At 43.5% G+C, this 20,146-nt stretch overlaps 1 protein-coding gene across 7 annotated transcripts in view; it reads right to left on the bottom strand.

Annotated features, from left to right (window-relative positions):
• PPP2R2B (protein phosphatase 2 regulatory subunit Bbeta) overlaps window positions 1-20,146 on the bottom strand; it is a 495,413-nt gene that overhangs the window by 41,914 nt on the left and 433,353 nt on the right. For all 7 annotated transcript variants that reach the window (XM_037800851.1, XM_037800850.1, XM_037800852.1 and 4 more), the window contains 2 exons: window positions 19,678-19,855; window positions 6,541-6,705 (listed from right to left, as the gene is read on the bottom strand). In XM_037800851.1, coding sequence (XP_037656779.1) covers window positions 6,541-6,705; window positions 19,678-19,855 — 343 coding nt within the window. The remainder of the gene's footprint in view (window positions 1-6,540; window positions 6,706-19,677; window positions 19,856-20,146) is intronic.

Below are 20,146 nucleotides of genomic sequence, written 5' to 3' on the forward strand. Positions count from 1 at the left end.
CCGTCCCCTCCAGCTTTAAGATTCCACCTGCTGCTTTTCTTCCATGTGGCTAAAGCAAATTCTACATTGTGGAGGCTCACTCTGACCTCAAGAGTGGGTTTTGAAAGGGAAACAGGCTCCTTAGTATCTCTTTTCCTCACAGCCTCTAAAATCAATGAAGTCCCCTTTGTTCAAAGAGAAATTTTGTATTGGCACCATAGGGAAGCATCCATCGCATAACAACACACACACATACACAGACACACACACGATGATGGGGAATCACAGAGACTCAGTCTACAGGTACTGCCAGTGCTTTGTCTATTTTCCCCTACGCCTTTACTCTTGAGAGCCACACTCCCGTGTGCTCACTATATGTCAGGGGCTGAGCTAAGAGCCTGGTGTCGTATTTCTTTCCACCCTTACCACCTGGAGGAAAGTATCAACATCGGTACTTTTCCCAGGCTTCCTGTGGCAGGTGAGCCTGGGATCCTTCCCTGGAACTGTCGGCTGTGGGGCCTGAGCTCTTGACTGTTTTCATGCCTGTCCTTTCATCATCTTCCCATCTACCCGCCTTTCTACCACAGACAGTCCGTGAAGCCTTTCTTCTCGCTGGATACTAGGCTAAGTACTGGAAATTTGGTGATTAGGATGATTAACGAAGTTCCTGACCTCACAGAGATTACGTTCTAGTGTGGGAGACAGTAAAAATTGCACAAAACTATAGCAAACTTCAGACTGAGATGAGTGCTATGACAGAAATAAAAAAGAGTGATGAGACAGAAATCTGGGGCAGATGGTGTAGGTGAAGAAGTCCTCTCTGAGGAGGTCACATTTTCCTAGAGACCTAAAAAGTGAGACCCATATAGGCAGGTGGGGGTGGGGGTGGGGGTGGGAGAGCATTCCAGCTTGAAGATGAGCCTGTGCAAAGCCCCTGTAGCAGGAAAGGGCTGGGTGTGCTGGAGGTAGAAGAAGCTGCGTGGCCAGATTGGGGCCAGCTGCGATTGGTCAGAGAGCTGGGTGGGGACCACATATGCAGGGCCATAAGGCATGGAAAAGGAGTTGAGATTGAATTTCTCTTTCACTTCCTAGGTTGGCATTCAGAATACAACCCCTTATACTCATATACACAGGAAAGGAAAAACACTACCCTGGCTAGCAAAGTACTACTGCCACTAGCATGCTATTGTTCTAGGCATTAGAATCTCCAAGGGCAAACACAACTCTTGTCAGGGCTGCCAGAAGCAGTAGGAAAAAAAAAAAAAGAGAGAAATGAGAGAGAACGAATCATCCAACCCCTGCTGAGTATGCAGAGTGAGGGACATATGGAAATTAATATATGCAGCTCTGATAACACAGATCTCCTCAGCATTTTGATTAAACGCCGACGGTTATTAAATACCCTCCTTCTCAGAGCTCATCTCCGAAAGCCAATGTTGCTTTTCATTTTGTACTCTGATGAACTGTCTCAATTCCGTTTGCACACCTCGGCTGAGCCGCGGTCGAATGAAGCCTGGTGCTTGAGGAGGATGGAGAAAATCAATATGAAATGTCAGGCAAGAGGTCAGATTGAACTTGTTTTCCCAGCTGGCAGGAGCTGGGGGAGCGCGGCAGCAGCCGAACAAAGGGAGATGTGCGCCGAAGAAGGTCGGCACTTTGGAGGAGTCAGGAAAATGAATTTTGTTTGCTTCTTAATTAGATTAGGAGGTGGGCGGCCCGGAATTCCCAGCACCTCTGGAGTGGGCCTCGGTCACGGGAGGCAGGCCTGGGGCAGAGCCCTGCAGGCCACCAGCTAGCTCCCGGGCCTCTCTAGGGGCTGTCCTCGGGCTTCCCACGGGTGTGTGGGGGGCAGGCCGCAGGGAGGAGTAGCCCCTGCGTGCCCTGACAGGCCTGCTGTTTCTGTCTGTCCAGAAGACTCTCCCCTGTGCTTTCCCCCAGTTCACTTCTCAGCGCCGGGGCCACTCCTTTGGGGTATAAGGCTCTTGTCACTCCCTCTCACAGCACTTTCATACCACTTATTACAGATCTAAGGCTATATTAGTTTGTGACTCTGGCTAATGTGCCTTTCCCCCTTGGATGGTACACAGAGTTGAACAGTGTCCCCCCCAAATCCATGTCCACTTGGCACCTGTGATTGTGACCTTTATGGAAACAGATCTTTGCAGATGTCATCAAGTTAAGATGAGGTCATGCTGGATTAGGGTGGGCTTTAAATCCAGTATGGCTAGTGTCCCTATAAAAAGAGGGAAATTTGGAGGGAGAGAGAGGGAAGGAGGCAGGGAGGGGTTGGGGGCGGGAGGGAGGGAGGGAGAGAAGGAGAGAGAGAGAGAGGAGAATGCTGTGGGAAGACAGGAGCAGAGACTGGAGTTATGTTGCCACAAAGCCAAGGAGGGAATGCCAAGGACTTTTGGCAACCAGCCAGGAGAGAGGCAGGGAACAGATTCTCCCTCTGAGCTCCCAAGAAAGAACCAACTCTGCCAACACCTTGATTTTAGACTTCTAGCCTCCAGAACTGTGAGAGAATAAATTTCTGTTATTTTAAAGCCACTTCAACCTGTGGTATTTTGTTAAAGCATCCCTAGGAGACTAATACAGACAGTGAATTCTAAGAGGAAGAAACCAGGCCTGTTTTTGCTCCCCATTGATTCCCCTGAGTCTGTTGTAGTATCTCACATATAGTATGTGCTCAACAAATACTAACTGTATAGATGAATAATGGGGCCTCATAAGTGGCAAAAGGTTTGGGGTTTCAAACATCTTACAGCCACAGGCCTGGAATAAGGAATTCAGGAGGAGTAACTATGATAGCAGCAGTGGCAGCTGGTGCCATTTATTGACTCCCGTGTGCCCAGCAGAGTGTCAGGATCTTACATGCACGTTGACATTTACTCTCATAAACCAGCCCTAGGAGGCTGTCCATATTATTTCCACTTTCAAATGAGGGACTTGGGGCTAGGAGAAATTAACTTGTCTGAGCTCACATGGCCACTGCATGCCAGAGCTGACCTCTGATTCCAGAGCTTCTATTCTAAATCATTCTTGCTCTGGAAGTTTCTAATGCCGTGTCCTTCCCTCCTTCCTCTTGAGTTTAGGATTCATCGAGCCTCCCAATCAGTTTATTCTACCTATCCAGAACTCGTGTGGGTCTGTCCCCTCCACAGCTCAGGCTGGTGTCCACTACACTGGGCTGTGAGGATCCCAGGGCTTCTTACGCTGTATCTGGCACTCCCCTGAGTTGTGGCCCCTTCAAGTCTGATTCCGCCTTCTCTTAGCCGGGCTGAGCTCTCAGCAGAGGGCCCTGTCTCCTCAGACAGCTCACATCCCCTCTCCCACAACGCGTCCCAAACTGAACCCAGCCCTGCACGGTCCCCCAAGATGGCTTCCCATCAGTTCCCATTCCCACATGTCCTATTTATGTCAACCCTCAGTCATAAATTTATTTATTGAATAAATATTCATTGAGTACTGACTTAGTGTTGGGCCTTAGTGACACAATGTGAGCAAAACAGGTTCAGATTTTATCCTTTGAGAGCTTATGGTCGGGTGGGGAAGGACACTGAAAAACTAATATCATGTGTGATGAATGCCAACCTGTAATCTTGCTTATGTCACATAGACTCATTTTAAAAGAAAATATTCCTTTCTCCTATTCCTTCTTCTCCATTACATAGTCACCATCCTTATCTAGGTTGTAAATTGCCCTGTATTGAGACTAAAGCTTTCTTCATACCAGCCCCATGTTAATCTTCCATAAAACTCAAACTTCTAACTCTGCTTTTTAGTTAAATGATCTCAAACTACTCCCCATGTACAAGGAACTGTGTTTCTCAAACTGCAGCCCATGTACGTACCATGGGGGTCAGGTGATGGGAAGATGGGAGGGTGCACCAGGGCAAACAGGAAGCCATGAGATAAAGGCTGCATCACCCAGGTACGTCAATTTTATTTGAAATTGGGGGGTGGGCTAGAAATGTAATTATTAAACTAACAGTAGACATTTTATGGGGAGAAAATGCAAATTCACATGAAATTTTAAAACTGAAAAATAAGACTTCAAAGAATCCACTGTGGTCAGTATCTCCCCTGGGTGCCCGCCTCGGCCAGGCATGTGCTGTTCTGCATTTGCTGCTGGGCCAGGCCACCCTGAACGCATCAGAGGTCATGCTGCCCCTGGGTGCCCTTCCTCTATGCATCATGGTCTGGCCCCTGGAGTGCAGTGATTGGTGGGAGAGTTTAAGAAGGACTGGCTTCCATGTGAGCCAGGCTCTGGGTGTGAAGTAGGTACTGAATGAATGAATGAATGAGTGAGTGAAGGGATGACTGTATGAGAGCATAAACTTTTGACTCTGGTGTTTAAGGACCAACCTGTTATGAACCATCACTCCTATCTGACCTTAGTTCCTCGATATCCCCTTTCACCCAAGCCCAGCACTTCTTGCTAAGGCCCTTGAAAGGTTCCACATATTTTCTTAACTCCAGGCTTTTGCCTGTGTTGTGCACACCACTGAAAACACCCTTGTTTCTCTTTGCCACATAACTGAATCCTACCTGTATTTCAACCCTTGACTACCCAGTCTTGGCCTTCCCTGTGAGGCCTACCTCCTCTGAATAACTCCTAATTGTCTCAACCACTCATTTCGGTATTAGATACTTACTGCTTTATACCTTGTTCCCTAAATGTTTCATGGGTATATCTTGCCCACATGTTAAATTCCTTAAGTATAAGAAATTTGTCTTACCTTTCCTTTGTGCCTTTCAGAGTTCTTGAGAATTAAACATACTAGGGATATCTGCAAGTCATGCTGAAGGACTAAATGACTTTTAGTCTAGACCAGTGGTTCTCAACCAGGGGTGATTTTGTCCCCTAGGTGACATTTGGCAATGTTTGGAGACATTTTTGGTAGTTACATCTGGGGTTGTGCGACTGGCATCTAGGGGGTAGAGGCCAGGGATGCTTCTAAACATCCACCAGTGCACAGGACAACCACCAACCATCCCCAAACAAACTGTCTGGCCCAAACTGTCAATAGTGCCACTGTTGAGAAACCCTGGTCTACATTATAATATCTAAGTGGCTTCCTAATCTCCTTATTCTCCCAGCCAGAATACAACCTCTGCCCTTCTGCCAGAGTGACTTCTCTAAAATCTAATTCTCATCATATTACTTCCCTAGTTACTTTAGTGGCTGTTCACTGACTTTGGGAAAAAAATTCAAGTTCTTTATCCTGGCCTTTATGACCTGTCTCCTCACAAGCCTCAATGCTCTGCCTTCTTCAAGTCACTCCCTACATACCAACCTCTTCAGTCATCTTGGGTCACACAATGTATTATAATCTTTCGTGCCACAGGACCTTTGCACATGCTGATCCTTCTGCTTGAAGACTTCCCTTGCTGGCTCACGTAAGATCAACACTAGCACAAGCACTAGAAAATATTTATTGAGCATGTGTCATGGGCCAGGCATTGGTTTAGGTACTAGGGAAACAGCAGTGAACAAACCAGAATAAGTCCACGCTGTCAAGGAGCTGATAGTCTAAACAGGCACCCTCCAATACAACTTTCTGCAATGATGGAATTGTTCTAAATCAACTGTATCCAATATGGTAGCCACTAGCCACACATGGCTATTGAGTACTTGAAGTGCGGATAATATGAATTGAGATGCGCTGTAGGTATAAAATACACTCTGAATTTTCAAGACTTAGTGTGGAAAAAATGGTGTAAAATATCTCATTATTAATTTTTAATATTTAATCTAAGCCCCTTGGAAAACCCATATGTTTGTTGTTATTATCTTACCCAATTTACTTATGAACCTAGGTTCAGAAAGGTTAATGAATTTAGCCAGCCAGTTAGGCTAAATTCAGCCCTTAAAACTCCAGCATGACCTGTAGGCCAGTGAGGCTGGCTGCACTTACCCCCAATCCGCTCCCCTCTGAAGCTTGTCTCTGGTGCCCATTAGAACGATGGGGGCTTCTCGAGTGTTGGTTCCCATAGCTGCAACCTGTCCGAGAGCCACTGAACACCACCACCCCCCCCCCCCACCGCTGCCACACTCTATTTCTCTTATCCTCTTTGCTTCCCACAACCCACCAGCAAGCTGTATTAACTCTACTGCCAGGAGATGTCTAGACTCCATCCACTCCTCTTCACTTAACATCCCTGCACCAGTACAGCCCACTCGCACCTCTTGCCTGGATTTTATAACCGTCTCCTAACTGGTCTCCCCGTTCAACTTCTCAGACTCTCCCCACAGCAGCAAGAGTGATCTTCTTAAAGCATTATTTGTATTGCATCATACCTTATGTAAACCCTTCACTGACAGGGATTGGGTCTCATTCATCTCTAAGTTTCATAGCTTTCAGTGAATGTCTGTGGAATCGCACACGAGGCTACATCTTTATAGAAACGCCAAACGTTGAGCCGAATCCTGAGTCAGGCCCCCAGTGTGTCAGACCAAGGAAAGGAGCTCGAAGACCTCCTGGATTCTCTCCCTCCTGCCTCCCACACGCTGGGGGTCTGTGGCCCGACTGCCCCAGTCAGCCCGGGGCTGTTACTCACATTTGGTGTGCCTGTCGCATAGGGCCGACGCCCTCATGTCACACAGCCGGATGGTCCCTTTGCTGCTGCTGTACACGAAGGTGTTGCAGTGATGGGGGTGGAACTCGGCCGCCGTGATCACCTCCGTGAGCTCCTCCATGTTGGCCGGCTTAATGTCCACGATATCTGGCACAGGCGAGTCAAGGAGGGAACCAGAAGACGAGGGAGACACTCGGGGTGATTAGCAATGGCACCACCTCACGTCTGTGGAGAACGTTAGCCCCGGCCACACATGCAGTGGATCCTCATAATAACTCCATGAGCAAGTAAGCAGGGATTCTTGGTCCCAGGCAGGTGAGGCTCAGAGACTTTAAGAAAATAGCCCACAGTTTCCCACTGGCTGGAGGGAGGACTGGAACTTGGGTCTCCCGGACTCTCTCAGTGTTTAATCTCCCTAAACGTAGAAGACATCCCATCCACCTTATAAAGTGAATGCTCACACTAACATGCTAAATGTGCCAGGTTGCAAAGACTTTCATTTCCCATTTTACAACAGTGGTTAAGAAACTAGTCCCATTCCAACCAAATAATTCAACTTATTTGAATCCCTAATCTTGACTCCTGGGCTGATAAGTGATATTACAATAGACTGCAAGTCCTCTTCTATGAAATGCCTGAGAACTTTTTTCATAATAACGTTGATGGTAATGGTAATAATAATAATAGCTGCTGCCATTTACTGAGCACTTGTTATATGCCAATTACTGTGGAAAGCACATTGTATACTTTATCTCACTTACTCCTTACAAAAACTCTATAATAAACAATTTTCTTACGCCTTGTTTTCAGGAGGAGAAAGTAACTTTCCCCATATTACGTGGCTGAAGAGTGGCAGCATGAGGATTTCATCTCAGGCACAGAATCTAGGCTCTTTCATAATTATGGAAAATTTGTGTGGGAGTTTAAGCATTGGACAGAAGACATCTAGTTGCAGGGTAGGACAGTTTTAGGCTTCTGCAAGACATACCCTTAGTTTATCTTCTTTTTTCAGTATTTTCTTTCTGATCAAGAATTATTATGCCTCTATTTTTCAAGATCATAATCCTTTAATTCCTTCATATTGGAATAAAACATCTGGCCTTTCATTTACGAAGGTGATTTCAACTGAAACATATGCCTTCTTTACGGTATCTCTCCTGAGCTCTTTCCCCAGACAGAGGAGTGGGCTTGTGTTGATTCCTTCATATCCCTACTTAGACCTTGGGGGACAAGGGTGCAATTTTCAGAGGCACCTGGCAGAGTTGGGGTGAAGGTACTGTCTGAGGACCGAGCAACTTTCCTGCAAAGAAACAGGCCTTACAACGCAGTTGCCATTACACAATAAAGCTGACCCAAATGATTCCCACTTTTCCTAGGCTTCACTAGTGTGAGGCACATTTGTGATATTTGCCCCATCTGTATGTCATCAAGTAATATTTTTTGCTTAATGTTTTTTTCTCATCAACTTTAAATTGGCTGACTTCCTTCTTTTCTTAGCTTTGTCTAAGCAGTAATCCAATATTCATAAAATTGTGGATTTAGGGTGCTAGTTACATTTTTCATACTAGACATACAAATAAATGCATAATGATTAAAACGGAAAAGTTTGTATGAGCACCAGGAGTTCGAATATCATGTTTGGAAAACATTGCATTAAATCCTCAAGCAATAACCTGATGCAGACTATCCTATTAGATTGGGATGGGTGAAAGTCTTCTGTGCTTTTCGTTAAGCAGGCAGCATAGTCCTCTCCTTAGAGTTTAGATGAGGTGTAAGTATTTACGTTGATATTTTTAGTCATACTAGCACTAACCATGCAATCATCTATTATCAGGCATCACCTATGTTCCTACTACAACTATTCCAACATGCAATATGTTGTGACAATGGCTCTGTATTTGGCTGTGCCTTCTTCCCCTTCAATTCTCCCTTCTAAATCCTGCTGGGTCCTTTCTAAAATTAACTTGGGACTGAACTACCTTTGCATTTAACTATGATTTCTCCACCAAACCCAGATGCAAATTACTTGGCTCTTCAGGGCATGTGGGTTCCCTGGATTCACAAAATACTACCTTTCAACTCAACTGCTGCTGGCGTTACAAATATTATTGCAGTTAGCACCGCATGCTGGGGAGCAAGGGCCCATGCCAATCAGGATCTCCGAGCCCAGCTCTGAAGATCTCGCCCCCTGACCACTCTCCCCACCCCAGGCCTGTGGCCACAGCATGGGGTGGGGGAAGCAGAGGTTGGCGTTCTGCTTTGTCAGATTTCATTGCCCTCCAGAAAGAACCTTGAGATCCTACTGTGCCAGCAAGCATGTTTCTATTTTCCCAAAATAGGGAAAGAGAATCGGGTGTCAGCTTTCTCAAGCTCTACCAGTACAGCTCTAAAAACAAGCTCAACTGGAAGGAATCTTTGCTGTGTGGGAGGGGGAGGTGCTACAGCTACAGTTATTTTTTTACCACCTAAAAATAAAGCCCCAAAGTCAGAATGTGTGAAAATGAGGTGCCTAAACATATCTGTGAAACCAGGATCCTCCCACACCACCAAGAACACCATGGTGGGAATGTGCCAACCGAGTCTGCTTAGGGCTGCTGCTTCTGGATTCCTACCCCCCTCCCTCCGTTGTCCATCTGTCTGTCTGTCCAGGACGTCTAAGCCTGGCCACACCCCTATCCCCAAGCCATTGCTAGCTCTCCTGCTCCAGGTGTGAGTTTCTTTTGACTAGAGTGCTTGTTTGGGGCTGACTCTGTGGGGTTCAGGAGATAGACCACAACTCTGCACCAATTTTTAATAACCATGATGATAGAATGAGGATGATGAAAATAATGGTGGCTAATGTTTATCAAGTGCCAGGCCTGCCCGGTGTGGAGCACGTGACATGCATTGTCTCAATTAACCCTCATCTCAGTCTTCTGAGGTTGGTACTATTAACAGCCCCATGTTTGGCTGAGGAAACCAAGGCAGTGAGTGAGGAAAATTACTCAGGGTCATACGACTCGTAGGGGGCAGAGCTGGGATTTGAACTCAAGGTCGTCCAACTCCAGAGCCTGTGTTCCTTACCACAGTGCCACTCTGCTTCCCTTCAAGAATGGCCCTTATAAAGCCAGCTTTTTTGAATGTGGTATTTCTGGCTCTCTTGAAACTACCCCCGGCTAATCTGAGAGGGGCCTGATTTGGGCCCGTGTTTTCAGAATTCACCTACTTTGGGGGGCACATTTTTCTGACCCAGAATATTGGATATGGCATCTGACTCAGGATTTGTATGTCCTCTGATCTGAATTTTTGAACCAGTAATCAGGGCAGAAAACTGACATGGGATTTCTTGGCTTGCTCTCCAACAGAGGATTTGCTGAGCTCTAGAAACAACTGGAGGATGAAGTCTGGTTGCTAAAAATTCAACGGCTTTTGAGGATGATGGGAAATGAAGTTTCACATCTGTATCATCTAGAAACCCAGGCCTTTCCCCTTAATGTTCAAAATGGAGATCCGTGACTTCAGCAGATGTGGTTTTACCCTCCATGTTGGGAGGGGAGGAGAAAGGAGATAAGCAATGCAGGCACCTTGTGTTATCTAGAAAATGGAATGATGCATTTGACAGCCAATTTTCTCTTCCCTATCCTTTAGCGCTTTCTATCCAAATTATTTCCCTGTTGTCCTAAAGAACAAAATGGTAAAAGCAAAACATAGCATTTGAGTCACAGCTAATATACAATGCAGACAGCCAACAGATTGCTATTAAATTAACCCTGGGGCTTGACAGATCTGTTCTTCCTGACCCCAACTGCTTACGCCATCCCTTATTAATGCTGAACCCAGGCAAATTACCTCTGCTAACAAAAGGGGTTAATCTAGCTCTCGGCTGGGACTCTGGAGGCAGTTCTGAGGACAGGAGGGGGCCCAGCCAGCTTGGCAGCTGAGCTCTATGCTTGGAAAACAGAAGGCAGGAAGGTGAGGGCACTGCTGTGCCAGGCAGTGGCCTAAGGCATCATTTAAAATAATAATTGAAGACACTGGGAGGTCACCCCTTACGGGATTCACTTCAAACAACTAAGAAGCCAGTGTCATAAATTGCATCAGTGTTGCAGTGAGGGAATGGAGAGGGTTATGGCAGAATGGTAAGAGGGAGCATGGGAGCCATGCAAAAGTCATTTCCCTAATCACAGAGCTGGAAAAAGCTTTCTACACAAAAATGTCCACTGCAACGTCACTTATAAAAGATAGAGATTGACAATAACCTAAATATACAGAAATCGAGACGTGATTAAGTAAATTGTGATCTATCTCATTAGACTGTTTATGCAGTAAATTAATTCTGAAGCCTGTAAAAATGTAATTATGCAAAATTCTATCTATAGTATGATCATAACATTGCTTAAAAGTAATACTCTGAAAATAGTGAGCTAAAAAGCAAAATAACCAAAATGTTGCTGGTAGTTCTATCTGGGTGGTAGGTCTATGAAATTTTTTTTCTTTTCAAATTTCAGTATCATTTCCACATTTTATTTTGATGAAGTTATAGTATGTTAGGAGAAGACATAAGATATTTTCTATGCTTATTATATATATTATTGTAGGTGAGGAAAGTTGGATAAAAAATGTATATACAGTCTAACCATAGCTATGTAAAAATATATATATATATATATGTATATACATATATATACATACATGCCCAGAGAAAATAGGCAGGAAGGAAATGTAGTTGTATCTTGTAGGGGGATTAGATTCTAAATGTTATTCGCCCTTGAACATCCCTTTGGTAACTCTAGCTTGGGTCCATTCATTCATTTATTCAACAAATGTTTACTAAGAATTTACAATCTGCCATTACTATTCTGCATACTGGGGATACAGCAGTGACCAAAGGGGAGAAAAAAATCCCTGATCTCATGGAGCTTATATCCTAGGTGACATGGATATACATAATATATCAAGTGTATTAGATTGTGATAAGTGCTAAGCATTAAAATAAGGCAGAGAAGGGACAGATAAAGTGTATGTGTGTGGGGAGAAGGGGGTTCCAGATTGACTAGAAGGGTTCCTGGGTAAACCAAGACTTTAAAATTTATTTGCCTTTTCTTTTCTCTCTTTTCTTCTGAGCCCAGATAGTTGAATTAGGTAGCATTAATTTAAAATTGTGATACAACTCCACTATATACATGCCAAAATTAGGTGGTGAGATTGTTGATAATTTCATTTTATTTTTTCCCCCAAATGTCTATGCTGAATATATATTATTAAACAAAGAAAATAAAAAGTGTCAAAAAATAGTTGTTTCCCTGGCTTCACACCATCCATGAGATAGCTGAGTGACCAGGAGGCTCATCTTGACAGAAAAAGTTCAAGTAAATAAATATTGTGATAAAAAGGGAAACAGTGGGCCAAAGACTAGGATTCAGTTCTGAGCCCAACTGTAATTCATTAAGGGAACTTGGGAAAGTCGTATTATCTCTCTGGGTTTCAACTTCCTGTTAAATAGGTACAGTCCTCTTTGCTCTGTGAGCCTCTGAGAATTCTGATCATTAAACAAGACAATGGAGAAAATGCTTTTTGTTAAACGGTTGTATAGTGGGCTGAATCATCTTACCTTCTGAAGGAAACCTATTTATCCAAGGGGATCATTTATATTTATTTGTGGGCTTTCGAAGGTAACAGTCCCCACATGCCTCTGTGTATCACTGCTGATTTTGCTGATACTGACCAAGCTTTTTTTTTTTTCTCTCTCTAGCTCTTTTAGTCCTGCCCAAGCCAACCAAGGAGAGAGAGCCAAGCAGGATACCATTCTGCAGGCTGAGGTTATGAAGACTGGCTAAGCTGTAGAGCAGAATATAAGTTTACCTGGGTAAGGTACCCAACATTTGCAAGCAGCTGAGGTTTTTCATATCTACTTAGAGTCTGCCAGTACTACAGTAGAACATAGTCTTATCTTGGCCTTGAAAACTGAGCATATTAGAATAGAAACTCCTTTCGGAGAAATGAATTGTTTTGAGATTATTCCATTACAGGATCTGAATTTAATCCTTGGATATTAAGCGATGATTACAGGGCATCCAGTTATTGTTAGCTGGAAGGACATGTGACTTGACGATAAGACACTGGAGATTCTCCAAACAGGACTCCAAGGGAGATGTGTCGCTCAAGAGCTTAAAAAAATCCAATGCACAAATATTCATGGAGTGTTTGGCAATTGCTAAGCTCAGTATGAGAGGATTGATAAAAAGACACGTGATGCCATATTAGTTACTGTTTTAAACTATATATTGTGCTGCCAAAGACCTTGGGCTGAGGCAGCCTTTATGACTGGGGAGCATTTGAAAGCCCTGCAACCACAAACTCTTTCCTACTCATGTGACACAGAGCCTGAAATTCCACCATTAGATAATTCCCAATAACTCTTTCAGAGGCCAATTCAGATGTTCCCTTCTTTATGAAGCTTTCCAGTCTTCTTTCGTGACCCTTCCTGTCCTGTGCATGCACAGCACCTTGCACACACTTCTACAAAACACTTAATATACGTGACTATAAGTATTTGAATAATTTGAGATAGTATGATATAGTCCGTTTTACTGGGGTTTGGAGTAGAAGAGGCCTAGGTTTTAATGTCAGATCCTGTGACCAGTTACATGCTCTGGAATGCCTTTGAATGGGTTAACTCATTTAGAAAGAGAAGAAGAAAACTACAAGTAATGACGTGTCATACCTGGCATGGGCTTGAAAAACTGTTAGTCTATATGTCTGTCCTTCCTGGTTCCCAAATTCACCTGATGGCTCTGTGATGTGTCAGCTTGGCTCATCTGAACTATAATTCCTCAAATTCCCTTTCTTGTGTAAGTCCAGTTAGGGTGGGTTTGGGATTCTGTATTCTCTCAGGAGAGCTGGAAGGCAGAAGGAGGCAGTGACCACTGTGTAGCACACATATGCACCTTCTCCTAGTTACTCCAGCAAATGCTAATCTAGATGCCACATGAAGGAATTCTGCAGATGTGATTAAAGGTCCTAATCAGCTGACTTTAAGTTAATCAAAATGTAGATTATCCTGGGAGGGCCTGGTTTCATCTGTGGGAAGGCCTTTAGAAGAGGGGTTAGGCCTTCCATGAGGGAGAGACTCCAAATGGCAGCTGGGTCTGCAATTGCTTTCTCTTCCCCCCTGGCTGGTCTTTTTTCCTGTCTGCCACCTGTGGACAAGAAGCTTCAACTCATGCCATGGAGTCCCAGCCTGCCTGTGATCTTCCCTTTCAAACTGCCTGCTCTACAGACCTTGGAATTGCCTAGCCAGCTGCACAACTGCAAAACTGCAAAACCATTCTTGTAATGAATTTATCAATCCTTTTCTCTCTCTTTGTGTACACAGACACATGCACTCACCTCCACATGTACACATCTACACACACACACACACACACACACACACACACACACACCTCCTACTGGTTCTACTTCTCTCTCTAGTTGAAGCCTGATACACCCACCCTCTAAATGACAAGAACCATGAATGGCAGGAATGGAGTTTTATTCATCTTGGCATCTTCAGTGCACATACTAAGTGCTTAGTTAATGTTCATGGATTTAAATTTAATTCATTCTTGTGACTTAGTAGCCTTCTCTAGGCACAGTTTTTTAAAATGCAGAAAACCCACAGTGGGTTAATAAGCCAAGATGCCTGTCTTGGAGAGTATGAATAGTTTAGCCTGTGATTTCCTTAGTAGAGAAAAGGTTCCAAGCAACGATGTTAGAATAAAAGGGGGCTAGGGAAATGCTCCAAATAATAATAGCTGTCATTTATTGAGCCCTTGCTCTGTGCCAAGCACTCTGCTAGGGACTCTACATGATTACCTCATTTAACCCTCACAACAAGCTTATAAGATAGTATTATTATTTTATACAATCCATTTTACAGATGGGGAAACTGAGGTTCAGAGAGGGTAAGTAACTTGTCAAGATTATACAGCTTTTAGGAGATGAAGCGGGATTCACATCTAATGAATCTGACTCTAGTGTTTCCAATTACTGATGCTATTCAGCTTTGAGGAAGCTCAAGATGCCCAATATGAGTTTGCATAGTTGAATTTTTGCTCTCTACCCTGACAACCTGAGGTCCAAAGTGCTTGCCCAATGGGAAGAGAAATCCCAGTCTTGGGGCCTGCTCACAAAGCCCTCAGCTGGTCTCAGATGCAGAGGGTCAGTATCCACACAAGCAGGGGCCTAAGGCAGGGGACACCCATTAAGGCTGCTCTTACTATAGGGAGTCAGTGGGTGGGGGGTGCGTTCTGACACACACAGGCCAATGCACTGGACGTGTCATTAGAAACAATGCTCTTCTTTTACGCTAAATGACAGTCTGAGGTTGATAGGTGCATCTGATCCTGTGGCAGGATGGAAAGCTACCCAGCAGCTATAGAGAGAAACCTGAACTATGCCCCACAGCTACCTGCAAAGCCTACCTGGCTAAATCCTACTGGATTAAAAGGAAGGTCATTGACTGTGGCACTGAAGATTGCCAAAGTCGGAAGCCAAGACTTCTGTGTGGTTCTCTTATCAGGAAATCAACCCCCAAAGGACTTCAGCTCAGTTGAAAAATGAAGCTGAAGCATGAGGTTACTAAGACCAAGGTCTAGGTGAAATTCATTGGCTTCACTCACTTTGGTCAGTGTCATGACCAAAGACTGCACTGCTGCAAGGTCTGACCTCTGCTTGCCTTTCTGTCATTGCTCACACCATGTTCCACCTCACTCTGGCCTCCAGTCACAATCTGGAGGCCTTCTTAGATTTCCTCCAACATGTCCTGCTCCCTCCTGCCCCAGGATCTTTGTACATGCTGCACCAATCTCTCCATATGCCTTTGCCAAGTTAGCTCATACACTTCCTCTTTCAGATCTACCCTTAATGATCACTTCCTCAGCAAGGCCTTTTTACAATTCCCTGGTTGACATCAGGTTTTTAACATTCATGAAACCATATTCCCTTTCTTTACAGAACTTACCTCTGCTTATAATTATATACTCACTAGCATGATTATTTGATGAATATCATCCTGAAAGAGGAAAATTTGTCTGTTTCTTTTCACTTTTGTATCCCCAGGGCTTAGTGCATTGTCTGGAACAAATCAGGCACTCAAAACATTAGTTGTTGCAGGCTGTATCTTTACTTTTACTTGATATGGGCCTATTTAATAGGTCTCAGATTTGAACAGATAAAAACTTAGGTCAACTCATTGTCCATACTGAGAAGAGAGTTCAAGGGATCCTAGATATACCTTAGTTTTCATAAAGGAGCAATGTCATTTTATAGAAAAATTTTCCTTTGTTGTAAAGTGAGGGCTGCTTCTTGCCTCAGCAAATCACTGATCTAGAAATGGGTCCTGATTGTGGATTATGTACTTAATCCACTAAGGCCAAAGTTTGACCACTTTAAGCCGGGGCCTAGTAGACAAGCTAGAGGCAGACTAACTGTGGATACACGGGAGAGGATTCAAGACTAAGTTGCCACACAGCTAGTTATATCTCACCCTGATCTGCTGCTAAATACAAGTTCCTGGACTTCAGAGATCCTGCAAATATCTGGTAACTATGGTAGGTGTGGCGAGTAACATCTTGCAAAGAGCAACCCACTGCAAAGCCAATGGAGGAGTCTGGAATTGAGAAGATGACCCAGACAGTGGATCTGGCAGGACAGAAGCCAATGTTGTAATATTCAACTTTCCTCGTTTCCCTGTCCTTTGAATAATAATCATGATAATTGTATTAGTTCCTGTTTATTGAGCATTTACTTAGCAAAGTACTGCCCTAAAACACATACACACACATGTATAGATAGATGTATATGTGTATATGTATATACAGACACATATATGTATATATGTACACACATAATATACATACACTCTTCTTAAATTCTTAAAATCCTCTCTACAGATGATGAAATGGAGATTCAGAGAAGTTAAGACACATGTTAAAGTTTACACAGCTTTTTTCAGTATCTGTAAAATCACAGAATTACAATGCTGGTTGTATTTTCTAGCATTCATTATTATAAATACTTAGACATGAAGACTAAAAAGCCCATGTAATGCTCAGGATCATCTTGCCTACCACTAGCGGTGCTCGTACCATGCTTTGGGAAACCCCACATTATTTTACCCTGAACCATGTTTCTTTTGCCTCCTGAGTAGATAAGAGGCATTGCTGAAATGGGCGCTAAACAATATATGATTTTGGACCTGCCTGTGGTTGGTGGTTTTTTTTTTTTTATAAGGCTGTTTTGAAAGGGGTTGTTTCCTACCCCAGAGGTGGCTGTACTTCAGTGATGATAGGCAAAAGGTCCCAGATTGTAGAGTCTGCTCAGTGCTCAGGGCAGTCTGGTTGCAAAGGACTATATAGATATATCAGGTATCATCATTCTCATGATGACAATGATTATTTTACATATGGCTGCTTTAAGGGTGATTGGCACAGTCTCATTTGTATGCCAGCATCTGGCAGGTTGTCACACATCTGCAGAATATAACCTAAGTTGCACTATTAATATTTCCCCTTTGCATTCTCCCCAAGGCATCTGTCTCCCAAAACGCCTAAAGAAACTTCCCTCCCTCTTGAGGGCCTAGAGGCAAAATTCAGAAGACATGTCACCAAGACTGGGGAAAGCAGAATCTCAGAGTGACAGCCAGCTGAGCCTGAGTAGACTTCTCACTCTTGGAATAGATGCACAGGAAGAGAAGAAACCACCACCCACAGTCATTCTATTAGGAGCTGCACTGCCAGGCAGAATCTGTAGGCAGGTTCTCCCAGACAGTATGTGGAGTCTGCTCTGTGATAAACAGAAGATGCAAGTAATGGTCAGTTTTCAGTGTTTCCAAAAACACCTCGTAATCACTTAAAGTTGCCTCCCTTGAGAAGCCTAGGGAACTACTGAGCCCTCTTTGTAATGGAGACTTGCTACCTGTGTACAAAACCAGGTCTTTTCCTCTTGGGCACACAGGTAGACTACATTTCCCATACTGCCTTGCAGTTAGAGACGACCATGTGACTGAGTTCTAACTTGTAGAATGCATGCCCCTGTAGGGTTAGGTCCATAGGCATCTCCCATGTGTGATCCTCCGTAATCTTCCCTTGCTGCTGTCCTGATGGATAAGTATTGGGGAACCACAAGATGGAAGAAGCCTGTGTCTCTGAATCAGTGATTGAGGAGGCTGCCTGCTAATCAGGGTCATCAATATTGGACTTTACAAGAGAAATAATCTTTTATTGTGTTTAAGCCATTATGGGGTTTATTGTATATCAGAGTATTCAGAGTTTTACCATAACTAATACACTCGTAAAGTTAACTTTTCAGATTATTTTCGTGACCAGCTCTCTACTGGATAGCTCCACGAGGATGACCTATTAACTTCAAACTCGACATGTCCAACCAGAATGGTACTCTCTCTGTCAGAATGTTCTAAGCACTGGGATATGGCAATGGATCATACGAAGTCACTGCTCTCATGGAATTTACATTCTAAAGTGAGGAAACTGAAAATATACAAATTAAAAAAAAAATCCCAGCAATTTCAAAAAGTGACAAGTACTACAAAGATAAAAGGAATAGAGGGTTAGTGGGGGCTACTTGGGAGTTAATGGGAGAAAGCACCACTGGGGGGGGGGCATTAGATTTAAGTCTGAATAATGACATGTAGTTGGCCATATGAACTATGGGGGCAGAGTAGTCCAGAAAGAGGGAAAAGCACATGCAAAGGTTTTCCAAGAACAGAAAGCAGAGTAAATTAGGGGAGAGTGGTAGGAGAAGATACCAAAAAGGAAGACAGGGCCCAGCTCATGTGGGGTCTTATAGTCCAAGGTAAACAGCTCAGATTTTATTCTAAGTTCAGTGGAAAGATATTAGAGGGTTTTAAACAGGGAAGGAATAATATCTGAATTACACATCAAAAGGACCATTCTCACAGTTTTGTGAAATATGTATTATGTTGGAGAACAAAAAAGAATGGAGGCGAGACAGGAGAGTATTTAAGTCACACAGGTGAAAGACAATAGTGACTTATACTAGGGGCTGGTAGCAGCAAAGATGGAGAGAAACGAGTTGACCTGAGATATGTTTTGGAGAAAGCCCTGGTAGGGCTCACGGATAGATTGGGTTGAGAATGGAGGCGGCTAGTGAGTAAAAGAGAAGACTCAATATTGACTCCTAGGTCAATTGCTCAGCTGCCTGTATGGAGAAACCATTAACTGAGGCTGGGAATTCCTGTGAAGAATCAGGTTTGTGGCAAGATTAAGCACGTGATAGGCGAATTGTTCTAATTAAATATACGGTCGATAAAGTGGGGTGAGAATACTGACTCAGGCACTCATTCAGCAATACTCTTGACTTCTCTAAATTTTAATTTAACAGGAGATAATGATACTTACCTTATGGGGCTATTATATTATATATACCTTTGGTGAATAGAGACTGGAAGGAAAAGGAGGTATGACAGGGGTTTGCAGATTACAAGTTCTGTTACTTGATCTGGATGCTGGTTACAAAGGCATGCTCGGTGAAAATTCATCAAGATGTACAATTAAAGTATGTGCCCTTTTCTGTGTGTACATTATATTTACACAAAGAGGTGAAAAATGAGAAACTATATGTAAAGTTAGTAATGCAGTGCTTGGCACTTAATAAATGGCAGCAGTTACTATTTTCACTATTATGATACAATGGAACCGTTTCATATATCCCTGTAGTCCATGCTGTCCATATAGACTACTTATGAATCCTTCAACAAGAAGGAACCCTAGCGGAACTCTAGGGTCTTATCTATAGTTGACAGAGTCATATTTATTTTAAATTCATAACACATAAATGCCTCCTCATGAAGGCAGTGATTCAGATTTCCAACCCAGAGCTATTCCTGGCCACCATTTGTGAGTAATTCAATATTTCCCTAATTTTATTGTAGTGATGAAAGAGCATCATAGACGGCAACATGATCTGAAAGTGGAAAGTTCTTGACAAATGCTCAGTGTTGCATTTGTGATTGCTCCTTTCTTTTCCATCCTCCCCACCCTCCAAGCTTGCTTCTTACCTCAAGGATAACTCTGAGGATTGACTGTCCCATTTGGTATGGCCCCTAGGAAAGGATACTAAAACTTTGATTGGTTATTTCAAAGTTCCATAGGTTAATCCTCAGGTCGTCAGCTGACATGTAGGTTTCATAGTCACTGTTGACCGAGATGGAGTTGATGTGATATGTGTGTGCGTTGGCAAATACTCTTCGTGGAGTGGCCTCCACCATCAGGTCCATGGGTCTCAGGACAGGCACCTGGGATGGAAGAGAAACAAACCACTTCAAAACCAAAGCTCTTCTCTGGGAAAAGGGATCCCATTGAGTGCAGACATTTATGTCCGTCATTATTGCAAGCGAAATCATAACCACAGTAAAGAAGCTTGAAGTTAGAGAAAGAGACGGATAACAAGTCACATGTTCCTGTTTTTTTCTGTTCCTTTCAGTTTTACTCCTTTGTCAAAACAGGCCATTGTCATTTAGCCCTGATGGGAAACTTTATTCTCTATAAATTCTAAGCTTTTTTATTTCCAAGTCCTTCCAGTGGCT

Source organism: Choloepus didactylus, chromosome 13, assembly GCF_015220235.1.
Source record: "Choloepus didactylus isolate mChoDid1 chromosome 13, mChoDid1.pri, whole genome shotgun sequence".
In the NCBI taxonomy this organism is placed as follows: Eukaryota; Metazoa; Chordata; class Mammalia; order Pilosa; family Megalonychidae; genus Choloepus; species Choloepus didactylus.